Source organism: Sturnira hondurensis, unplaced genomic scaffold (assembly GCF_014824575.4).
Source record: "Sturnira hondurensis isolate 20B ecotype Veracruz unplaced genomic scaffold, ASM1482457v3 Scaffold0003090, whole genome shotgun sequence".
NCBI lineage: Eukaryota > Metazoa > Chordata > Mammalia > Chiroptera > Phyllostomidae > Sturnira > Sturnira hondurensis.
In genome coordinates this window covers 6148932-6161821 of record NW_028075721.1, presented here as the reverse complement: position 1 = coordinate 6161821, position 12890 = coordinate 6148932, and the positions used below count along the sequence as shown (strand labels likewise).

The window sequence follows — 12890 nt, the reverse complement described above, 5'->3', positions numbered from 1 at the left end:
GTCATACTTGCTTATAGAAAGCAGCAAAAAGTAAAAAGGGTTGAGGTGTTGGCACTAAACCTGATGAACAAACCTCCCTTTATTAGACCTCTGACCTTATACGTACAGGTTCTCTGACTTCCCTGAGTCTTGCTTCACAAGTTTCTGAAAGAATGCTCAAGGATACGTCCATTGCAAAGCTGTCACGAGGATGGAATGAGACAAGTGTTTGCAGACAGTGACTAGCATTCTGCCTGCAATTCAGTAGGATCTCGAATTCCGGTTTATCTTCTTGATTGTCACACCAGACGTTATCCAGTTTTGCAGACAACAGCGGTCATCAGGAAGTTAGCAAAGAACCCACTGTTCTTTTGCCTTCCTGCAACTTTCCTAATTCATGATTCTTATGATAGTCAAAGAACAGGAAGCTTCTTTGGCCTTTTTGCAACCAGAATATATGCCTCAGGCATTCTTTTATATTTCCCTGTCAATCTACTACACATTCCTAAAGCACAGTGGAAAGGGCTACGTGGAAATGAGATGTGCACGCAATGGAGGTTACTATAACCACCAATAAAACAGGCTCAGGTCAAATCCCTTCTTTTCATCACAGAATCCACAAAACATCCTGGCTGGATTCGTGCTATTCCTATTGTCTGTAACAGTCTTGCTTTTCTTCTTCACTTGTCTCAAGACATCATCGAGCCTAGCTGCAAAGGGCACTGGAGAAGCATTTCACAGAAATCTCATCTTCCTCGGATGTGCTGTTTGGATGGTTTCTGTCTCCTTCCATTAGACAACTTGACTCTGGTCCAGCAGGCATCCCCTCCACTACAGAAGCCCCGCCTCCAGTCCAGGAACTAGGTCTTGAACCACCTGTGACCCTAGTGCTTAGTCAAGACGGGCAGAAAGGTTTGATGCTCTAATGTTTTGTATATTCAATCAACAATTAACTCGGTACTTCTAGTGGCTACTTTATTAGATCTTACATTTCTTTCTGACGGATGCCACTACCAGGGACAAAACCAACCATTCAGAAAACAAAGACAAAATAAAAATCTCTAATTCAGTACTTCCCATTTCCCCTACGATCTATTTATATGCCAGAGGCCATTTGTAGCAGCATATCTAACTGCCTTTTTAAATCCATTTATAACCAATCACTTCTGATAAATATCCATAGTATCTTCAGATTTATTTTAGGTACCAGTTTCCCTGAGAAGTCACCAGTTTCTGTCTGAGATGCTTTTCATATATTTTTTTTGAATAAACAAATGTGGGTTTCTATGGCATTCTGTGGAGTTCAGCCTTTCTTTGTAACTGCTACATAATTATATTGGAAATGTGAAAACCAGTTCAGCAGGAAATCAAATGCTGGCTCAGTATGGGTATTTTTATATCCGGAGATTCTCAAGTATGAACGAGCAAGGAGACTTGGATATTGTGCCTAACACAGAATCTAATGACAAGCCTTATTTAAGAGCCAGCAAAAGCCCACAGGTTTCCTTTACAGTGTATTAGAGTTGTTTATTCATCTTTGCTACACAAGACGGTCAAATAAAGCTGAGATAGTAAAGGTTCTAAACTGTCAGTCTCTTAAACAGCAAGCTCATCACAGCCCACCTGAAAAAGCAGGTGATGAGGCTTTTATCTTTATGAACGTTGCTGAAAAGAGATACAGAGGACATATTTCTGTTAAGCCATGTGCTATCATGATAAAATAATATACAAATTATAATGTAATAATTCTAATATATTATTATAATCTATCATCGTATGTATAAAAACATACATTCTCTACATCCACCAAATTTTAGTTCCCTCTTGATATTAAAATTTCCTTTTCACCAATAAATAAATGCATTAGATTATCCAGAGAAACTGTTTGTTTTCAAGTAGATAGCTGTAAATGGAACCTGGATTGGAATTTACATGTATTCGACTACAAAGTCAGAGCCTTTCCCCCTCTACACTTGTCATGCGTGGTTTTATTCCAGGTCTTCCTTCTCCAGGCTACTATTTAGCATTCATTGTCAAATTGTAACAGTGGGTGTGTGGAGCCGACTTCAGCACTATTCCAGGATTATCTCAGTGGGTAGCAGGAACATTCACACTTCAGTATCTGCCCCTCATTTAGACTTTAATTTATTTTCAATTGAGGAACTGGAGGTTCTCACAAATCCGAATTCTTCTGGAACAGGTAGTTCACAGATGTCGATTTTAAATAAATTACCCCACCTCGACTGCCCCCTCCCCCGCCATTCACCCCATTCAGTTCCTTCAGTGCGGATGAAAGCCCATCAGTAGTAACTCATTGTGTTTGACCTTCTTTTATGAAGAATTAGTTGAAGAAAAGCTGTAGACTCTTCAATTGTGGAAATGACAGGTCATCTTTTGTGAATCAGGGCATGTCTCAACAAGCACTAGGCTACCACTCGGAAGGGAACAGAGGCTAAATGTTCAGAGATGGGGCTGAAGAGTCAGACACACCTAGGAGCTAATCCAGACTCAGCCACCTCCTAAATCTGGTGAGCCTGAACTTTGGGGTTTTCGTTTTACTAGATGAAAGAACTGACGACACCAATTTACGGAATTGTTGTGAGACTCAGACATGAAAAATGGCAGAGAAAGGTCTAGAATGCTGCCTCACACACAGCGAGCAGCGACTCTTTTAATGTATCATTCTCATCCTCATTGCCAGGGCTTACACTCTCTAACTGTCTTTGCTTCACTTCTTTGCTCGTTAGTTTTAACCAGATGCCAATTTCTGTTCATTCACACTCCATTTCTAGCGCAGCTTTAGTTTTATTCAGAATTAGGAGTGTAGGGAGTACAGTAATTGTTCTCAAAGTTTGGTCCCTGGCCCAGCAGCATCCATGTCACAGTGAGACTCATTAGAAATACAAATTCGATGGCCTAGAAATTTATGTTTTAACAAGCTCTCCAGGTAGTTTATGCATCACAAAGTTTCAGAGACACCAGCTCTCAGACCTATTCTCCTCCCACCCATTTTCCATGTCTTGTCCCTCCCGTCCACCCAATGATCTCTTCTACTCCCCATTCTGAATATTAATATTCTGAGCCCCGTATTTCCCTCATTTTGATATTTCTATGTATTTCACGGGCCCCTTCAAGATAGAGAGCCAGGCAATTTTCTTGATTCAGCATTTAAAGGCAACCATCATTTGCTTCACTTAACATTCCAACCAAATCTTCTTGCCTCTCCCAATTTTCCTTATCTTCAGAGGATATTCTGAACTTTCCTCCTCTTGAATAAGACATCTCTTAGTTTGGAAACGCAGCTCTAACAAAAGCCTACAGCTGCTTCACGATCCTGATGTCAATGTATCTTCCACAAAGGATTTTTCCAGAGGAGAGTGTCTCCTGTCTAGTAGAAGATGCTCACTCTACTCCCAATCACAAGCTTTTTTTTTTTTATTAAGTAAAACAGTAGAGTTTCAAACGCAGGCCTTAAAGAAAGGACTCTATTCTATTTCTTCACTTCACTATTAAGGCTCAAAGCTAAGGAGTCATTTCTCACTGTGTTCCAAGGGTACAACTCTTCATACGTAGTGGTTGCACGTGAAATACTTCCTGAAATGAGCCGAGCCCTATCTGCTCTGCGGATTTGTTGATGTATGAAGCTTTAGAGAAATAATACTGATGTGAGATGTGGAAGCATTATGTTTGGGGGAACCTGCTCCGTGAATCCTGGCCATGGAAGCCTTGGGAGCTTGGTTCCCATCTCAGAGGGTTTCCTTGTCCTTCTTCCGTGTGTTTCTGTGAGGCTGGAAGGAAACAGGGCCTGTCAAGCGCTCAACACAATGCCCAGAGTCGGTGCTAACGAATGTCAGTGTCTTCGTTCTAGGTTGATTTGAATTCTTGCATAAACAGCATTTTTAGTCACATGAGGAGCAGGCATAACCTATTCTGAGACAAATAGCATTACTCTTGACCTTGGGCAATGTTAAGGTGGATCCTTGTCCTATAGATGCTCCAGAAACAAGATACATCAGTATAATAAATGAGGGTACAGAGTAACTAATGCCCTGACACTGCAAATAAGGTGGAAGCAAGCTATCACAGTTTAAATTTCTACCCTCTGGCTGAAGGGCCACCTGACCTGGCCCTGAAATGCTGGGTGGGTGAGGATGGATGCAGATGGAATTGGTACCTATTTTTAGCTCCAGCTTCTAAGCTTTGGATTAGGGATTCCTGTAATCAGAAAACATGCTGCATTTTCATTCTTTTGGCTTTGCTGCTTTGTAACCTGCTTCTACTTGTTCAATAGAGATTAGATTCAATGATAAACAGGCTTGTTGGGTAATGAAGTGTGTGCTGGCAGGATTCAGGGCTTGCCTCAAGGCTCTCAGAAGCCAAGAGAAATAAGAGCTCTTAGATCAGAAGCCTGGCTCCTTGGAGAAAGAGTGAGGGGACCTCAGGCTCCTTGCTACCAGCACCTTTCCCTTGGTCTCTGACTCCCAAGATCGGTTAGTATTCCATGGGAATCTTTCCCTGTAAACATAGTCAGTGCCCCCCAGTTTTTATACAAGGAGCAGGCAGTTGCTCCCGCCCTTTATCTGTCAGCTTCAGTCACTCAGGAAAGAATGACTTTAAAAATCCAAGAAGCCGTAGTGCCCATGTGCCTGCCTTCCTGAGACTTTGAACAAAGAGCCGAGTGGGATACATTAAGGCAAAAATCCTTTCCACCAATCAATGGACAATGTTTAGAGTCAGAAGTCATCAGGGTACTGTCTAGTGTTATTACCACATTATTTCATTTATTCATTGGCTAATTTAGCAAATATTTATTGGGAACCTCAAGCACTGTGTTAGGATCCTAGGATCAAACAGCAATCAATAATAAAGCAATAATAAAATGTTTTGTTAGAGCGAGGACTTTACCCATTTCTTCCTTTATAAATGTATTCTCAAGACCAGAAGCAAATAAATGGTTATTATGAGTCGCAACCAGTCAGTGGAAAGAAAAGAGCAAGGATGTGTGAGAACCTATAACAAAGGAATCTGACCCAGCGTGGATATCAAGAAATAGTAAGAAGTTTAGTGCTTACATTAACACTTACGTGAGTTGTTGTAACAGTGTAAATGCATTCGTAGGTTTAATATGAGTAATGCAAATTGCTATTTAATCTGAAATTCTAAAGAACCCACAGTTAACCAGTTGATGGCTATTAGATATATTATATCTAATCCTTTCTTCCAAACATGTAAAGGGTTGATTCATAGCATTCTGATGCACATGTACTATACTGAAGAGAGGCTTCTGGAAAAGGGACTGAGAAGTACCTAGGTGTAGGCTATAGATTGTTATATACTTCTCTGTCATGCACACTGATTCAGCATCTGCATCTGAAATAAACTTAAAGAAAAAGAATGGCCATAATATTTCCAACTGCTCCAATCAACAGGTGACATCTATTTCTTCACTCTTTGAATTTGGTTTTGTGAAATGTCACTTGTTCTAGCCCGTGTGACATTATTCGACATGATACAAATAGAGACGGAGAAAGTGCTTCTCATCAGTCCTTTGTTGCTCCTTGGAATCCTAGGGACACCACCACTGTCGAGCTGGCCTATTAGAGCATGAGAGACCACATGGAGCAGAGAAGACCTACGCTGACTCTGGCACCCTGGTCTAACCAGCTTCTTATACACACCTGTGAGGCCAGACGAGCCACCCACTGACCAGAAAGGTTAGCAAGGCCAGTTCAGACCAAAGAACTACCCAGCTGCCTCCCAGGGCCAAGAGAAATGCACAGTTATTATTTTTAAGATGCTAAATTTTGACATGGTTTATTATGCTACATGAGAGAACTGATACAAACTGAGGTGTTTACATTACTATTTCAGTTCCCTTTCTCCTTAAGCCCAAGTGGCTTGGGGGGGAAAAAAAGACAGAAATGAGTGACACATAGAAAGTTTATGTATAGGACTAGTCAGAGGACAGGGAAGGTGAGAGAGAAGAGACACCAGGTTTAGCCTGGAGGAAGACCGAGATGAGGTATCGTAGGTACTTTCACTGTTAATTAAATTCTCACTACACCCCAGATTGTAAGGAACAACTGTAATTCCCATTACAGGAATGATAAAACAGCAAGGAAGGAGAAATTAGGTCTCTGCCCAAGGTTATACGGCTGGGACGTGGCTAACTCCCTCCAACTGTAGGACCTAAGATTTCTCTAAATAATGAGTGGCCCATAAAGATATATTTTCCCTAAGCATCCTGGGTTGGACAAAGCAATTATTCTGACAGCTGGGCCCTACGCCAGGAAGAAACACTCCTTAAGTGCTATCAAACTAGTGTTTTCCCTGGGAGATTGAACCATCATAAGTGAAAAGCTTCATGTGCAATACTGTGTGCAGCCCACTGCAGTGGGCCAGACCAACACATTACTGCTAACTGAAAGAGCTTAATGTAATGGGCAATTACATGCCTCCCGCTTTAAAACACTCTCAGGTAACCCAGAGTCCTGTGCTTTCTGCAGGTGCCAAGGGCTGATCCCCGGGACACGGTGTCGGCGGGCTTCTCCACGTTGCACTCCACATCACCGATTTCTCTGGGAAGAACCCCCTAGAATCGGCATTCAGTGCTCCTCACTGCCGCTGCAGAGACTCCGTCCCACGGTATGGTTTCTCTCCCCTGCCGCTGTGGTCGCGATGTTCTCACACAGGTCTGCTCAACCTAAAGGGATCCTGTGTGTCACCTGAGGGACTTGGCATGAATCTCAGCTCACAGAAATGTCACCTGATCACCAGGGGAATCACAAAAAGTAGAGACAAAAACATGCAGACCAAAAAAAAGGCGAAGTGATTAGGCAAGTAAAAACGTAAAATAAATAAAATAAACACATGTACACAGACAACAGTATGGTGATTACCAGAGGGAAAGAAAGGTGGGGGCGGTAGGAGAGGGTAAAGGGGAGGTAAATGGTGATGGAAGGAGACTTGAGTTGGGGCAGGGACAACACAGATGGTACAGTATATCAGTACAATATACAGATGGTGCATTATAGAATTTTATGCCTGAAACCTATGTGATTTTATTAACTAATGGCATCCCAATACATTCAATTCAGGAACAGGACACCTTACCCTTTCCTGCCTTCCTTCACAGTGTCGGTATAATGTACATCTGACCGGGCGGGGCAGGGGATAGAGAGGAGGCGGGAAGAACCTTTGAAACTTGCCTTCCTGAGTCCTGGCCTTGAGACCGGGATGCAGGAAGTCCTGGGGAAGACCCAGAACTTGGTGGGTTTGGTTTTAACGGTTACCCAGGTGATTTGGATCAGCCGGGTGAGTTAACTTCTCTGTGTTCTTCACTGAAACATGCTCTTCCCTACAGGGGATTCTTCTGTGCTGTCTCCCTTCCCTGTAGCTCCCTTCCTGGTCTCTGCCATGGGAAGGGAATCTGAGCCTGAAGCTCTGCTTCAGGTTCCAAAGCTCTGCTCTGTCCCTCAGACACTATTTCAGACACTATTCCTGCCATGGGTTGCACAGGTTAGAATAGAAGGGCCGGGTCTAACGCGTGGTTGTTCTTCCCCCCCCCCACCCCTGCATCCTTGTCCCTGCACCCGCCTTCTGCTCTGCGCAGAACTAATTCATTCACTTGCTTCAGGACAGGATGTGCTGGTGTCAGTGCTCCATGTAAGCAGGAGAGTGAAGGTGAAGAAGGCACAAGAGGTTTCTTCCGTGGAAGGCATCTCCGAACGCGGAATCTGCCATTAAACAGCATGGATGCTGGTCCTAACCCAACTCTTGCTCCCTATGAAATCTCGGGCAAGTTACCTAGCTGGTGTCTGAGTTTCCTCTTCCGAAAAATGTGTTAGTAATAGAACCTACTTTCACCGGGTGGTGTGAGAATTAAATGCATCGTAGGGCTTCCAGAATGCTGTTTCAGTGTTTAATTAGTCAGCTAAATTTACCATAAACCTTCACCACCATGGTAAAAGCAGCCCTGCCCTACAGTTGCAGGGGTATGGAGTTGCCTCTAGCAGAGAAATTTAGCAGAGATACGCTAGATAGGCCCAATCTCTCGTTAGCACCTGGGCATCTAACAGCCAGCTCCTGTAATGAGGCGCCCTGGTTGATTGTGATGGCAAGCTGGATCTATTAGCAGCGAAATACTTGGGAGATAGATGCACACAGTAAAGCATCTCAGCCTCAGTTAAGTGAATCCGACACAAGAGGATTAAAGACAACATCTTCATTCTCATTAAGAGCTAACAGATGGACTTCCCTAAAATCCATTTTTTTTAGCTTAATTTCATTTGTTTAAATCTTTGCCTGATGAGATGGTGTTCTGAGAGTAATTTTAAATTGTTCTGCCTGGAATAAATATTTCTTTAACTTTATTAGAATCTCTCCCTAAGGGGTTCTGTTGTCCTGGGTGATTTTAAATATTCATCTCATCCAAATACAATAAATCTCCCCTTAATATTTATTCCCCAAGACCTGGTGTGTGGCTTTGCAAGGTAAATATTATGTGATGAGCTAAATAAGCAGATCAAGGCAAAACAAGTTACAGAGCCATTTTCTTAGTAATTGCGATTTTTCGTAGGTTCTCTGTGGTTGTATTCTACTTCTTTTCATGATTTAGAAAAAGATGACTTAATTGCATCTTTAAAGTTTCTAAATTTATGCTCACCTCAGCTTATATTTCACAGCTAAAAATTAAAGTTCTCTTTTGAACTCTTAATCTTTCTGAATGTGAGAAAGTGACATGAACAAAATTTTTTAAAAATCAGTTTGCTGCTATCAAAGCTGGTACTTTAATGTTTCTTGAGATGTCAACTTCCTGAATTAAGCTTCCTTCTTGGCCAAAATATGGCTATGCATTTTGTTTAGTTTTTAATCTCTGAGTAAAAACAAATACACTAATTAATTACTGTATTACTCTTGAAAAGGTAAGATAACTCTCAGTATTAGAACAGAGTAATGCAAGGTTGGGTTGTAGATTTTAAATTCTTCATGGTTCACGGACAGGCTCACGGCATTCACGCGGGCAGAGCTTCTCCGTACTTATTCTCTTTCTAGAGCCAACTGTGAACCTGAATCTGGGAAATAGTTGAGTGAATTCTCTCAAGCCATATAGAAAATTTTATCGAGTGTACTTTTTTTTGCAATTTAATTATACTGTATTATTATTAATAATAATAACTGTACTACTTAAAAATAATCTTAGCCATCTTAGCATACAATTCTGTAGGTTCATTCATGCTGTCACAAATAGTAAAGAGTTTATTCTTTTCAGGACCAGGTAATATCCCATTGTGTAAATGTACCACAGCCTTTTCCCCCCACTCATTTATTGATGGGCATTTGGGCTGCTTTTATTTCCTAGTGATTATAAATAACACTGCAGGAAACACAGGGTACAGATATTATTTCACATTAGTGTTTTGGGTTTCTTCAGATACTCCAGTTGGATACTGGAGACATCAGCCAACACTTTATACAGTACCTGATTGTTTAACCGCGACGCTGCCCACGGGAAACTAATACGAAATAACACTGAATGTAAACATATATAGACTTTTGATTAAATAAAAACTAATCTTGGCCCTGGCTGGTGTAGCTCAGTGGATTGAGCGCAAGCCTGTGAACCAGACAATCGTGGTTCGATTCCCAGTCGGGGCCCATGCCTGGGTTGCAGGCCAGTTCCCAGCAGGGGATGCACAAGAGGCAACCATACATTGATATTTCTTTCCCTCTCTCCTTCCCTTCCCCTCTAAAGATAAATAAATAAAATCTTTTAAAAAATGAATCTTAATATTTATTTTACTGATAGACATAAAGTGTTATTTTGTCATATTTGTTATGCTACAATTTTTAAATATAACCATAGGTCCATTGAGAGAGGTGTGCTGTGTCGCTTGTTTTCATGCCATCAATACGGAACTGCTTGTAATTCCTACACTCATGGTCTTCTTTCTCACCGCTGCGTCATTCTTCATGGATCACTCAGCAGATTCCTACTCACTCTTTCACGTGCAGGGGCTTCCAGGTGCCAGTAGAAAGAAAACTCCAAGAGCACCTGTGTTTATGCCTATTTTGCTCACTGCTCTATCCTCATGTAGTTTAGAGTCAATTAATAATCACTGAGCGAATGAACAAATGCCCATCTTCTCTGCCTGGGGTTGGGACTCCTGTTGACCTGGAATTCACAGCTCATTACCCTTCAGCATCTGCTTTTGTGCCTGTCTCCCTACTTGTCTGCGATTTCTTGCAAGTAAGTCTTGTGTTTCTGGATTGTTTCTTTTTTTTAAGATTTATTTTATTTATCTTTAAAGGGGAAGGGAAGGAGAGAGGGAGAAAAACATCAATGTATGGTTGCCTCCCGTGCATCCTGTGCTGGGAACTGGCCTGCAATCCAGGCATGTGCCCTGACTGGGAATCGAACCACAATCCTCTGGTTTGCAGGCCTGCACTCAACCCACTGAACTACACCAGCCAGGGCTCTGGATTGTTTCTTAACCACCCCTCTGTTTACACACAGCTTTTTTCTTCTTAAAATGAAGAACATGGATCCTTCTAGTCAGGGCGTCCTTAACGAATATTTAAGTGAAGGCATCCATCTCATGCAAAAGTGTCATGGATGAAGACTAACTCAAGTAGGTTGCATTCAATACACAAGAAAGTCCTTTTAAAAGTAATTACTACCTACATATTATAAAGAAAACTGATCCTTTCAAGAACTTTGATAAGCCTTTAAACCAATCTAAACAGATAGAGTTTTTCCCAGAGGCTTGCGGTGATCATGCAGCATCAATGTCATACATTACAAAAACTTTATGCCTGTACCTCTCAAGATGTGGTTAACACTTTTAATAAGACAAGGTCACCCAGTGGTATGCTTTGTTAGCTTTGTCCCTGAATGGTTCAAGGGGACATGACTACCACGGCAACACACTAAGGAAGAAAACAGTACTTCCGAGCTGGGAAAACACTCAAATGTCCAAAGCTCATCCTCTCCCCAGGCCCCTCTATGTGGTAGAGTTGAAACTCCATGCCAACTCGACTGCATGTTTCGGTGCCTACACTTGATGTTGTAAGACACACACATTCTTCACTCTTGAATCTTCACTTTTTCATACAGTGTTGCTTTGTTTCCATTTTCTAAGGCCCCAAGGAGGACATTTTCCCCACATGTCAGAACAAGGAAAACCCACGTCCTTCCTGAAGGTCTGGGTTACTTTCATTGGTACAAACAAATCCATTGTGTATCTCTACCCATTTTCACATTAGTTGTGAATACAAAAAGCAGATTTCGGACAGAGGACAGAGCAGATTTTAGGTTCCGTACCCAAGAATTATCAGCTACATCTTCTATACTATATGTGCGTCTACGGATTTTTCCTCATGTCAGTTTCTATTTCCTTATTCAGATTCCCAGCTTCCTCAAGAACTGAACGTCTCTTTTGGATTTGACAATGGGCAAAATATATTTTGTTTAGAAGTAAACTGAATATCATGTCCCTTTTGCAAGTTTTCGTATAAAAATGAAAATCTTAAGGTGGAGTGCAAGTTCTCAAAGGCAGTGCAGCGCTCATTTTCACCACCCAGCTGTTGTTTAGAGGTTCAATGGCAGTGTGGTGAGTGCAATCAAAGAAGCCACCAGCATGAAAAAGCACAGAAAGACTAACATGTTCTTTTAACAACCCTAGAATGTCCTCACGAATAAAGTTTGCATTTTTGCATGTAATTTATGAAAAAAATTACATTGGAGATACAATTCTAAAGGGTCTGTAATTATTGTGTAAAATACATTAAACTCTAAAAACCAAAATAAAAAATCATCTATAATTTTACCTTCCCCAAATAATGTCTATTGAGAGTATGGAGGTTCTATCTATCTATGCGTATGTGTGAGATTCAAATATGTGATAGTTTCTCTATTGTATAAATACATGTTAGTGTCCGCTTATTTAAATTATAGTGTATGGTGTTTGAGTTCTATTTTTTACCCACTCTTTTATACTAAATATTTCCTTATATTTTAACATGTAAAACATTGCTTTTGGTGATTGAATAATAGGTATGAGTTGTAAGAATATTTGAATATAAAAAAGTTTCCTTCCCACATACATTGCAATGCTTGGTAATGTAACGCCATGTAAGTCATTTCCTGCTGACGTGATTCATTCGAAGGCTCCTTTGGAATAATAGAATACATTCCAGTGTCAAGCTATCTAATGAAAACAGGGACCATTTATCATGTGATCACTAGGCACACAGCACACCCAGTCACACATAGAAGAAATTAAACCCGGGCACTTACTAATTTCAGTAGCAATGATAGTTATGTTGTGCCACACACTCAACTCTCTGTCCAGTGGTGTTGCCAACGTTATCTTCCCATCATCTGCGTTAATGTTGAATTGTCTCTCCAGGTCAGTGTGCCGGTCAATGGAAAACCTACAAAACAGATACATCTGTAATCTATCTCCATACATGCATGTGATCCATACATTCCACAGCAGACCTTCAGTCATCCTTGGAGAGCCATCACTGTGAACTCAAATGAATTGGGAGACTCAGTGGCATCATAATTTGTAAAACAAAATGACTGAATGAGGCACAAGAAACTTGATAATTATTGTCCAAGGAGTAATTAGCTACACAGGCAACATGGAGGTCATAAACTGCCATCAGTTTCAATAGGTATCATCTTCCAAAACGGATGCTGATGAAGAGTTAATTGGATAATCCATCACATTTATTGGACAGCTTATGATAATTAGCAGTTGCCACAAAATATATAAAACAATGAACTCGACTCCAAAGCAGGACAGTGCTAGGCAGCATGTAATTTATCGCAGTTCGAAGGAAATAGGTGTTTGTGTTACACTTATATTTGACTAGACAACATATACGTGCTTTTGGTTTTGCTC

General features: G+C 41.1%; 1 protein-coding gene across 1 annotated transcript in view; it reads right to left on the bottom strand.

Moving 5' to 3' along the window:
* The window catches only part of CDH8 (cadherin 8), a 339116-nt gene that overhangs the window by 110813 nt on the left and 215413 nt on the right, over positions 1–12890 (bottom strand). Inside the window, exon 8 of the mRNA XM_037041593.1 lies at positions 12278–12414. Coding sequence (XP_036897488.1) covers positions 12278–12414 — 137 coding nt within the window. The remainder of the gene's footprint in view (positions 1–12277; positions 12415–12890) is intronic.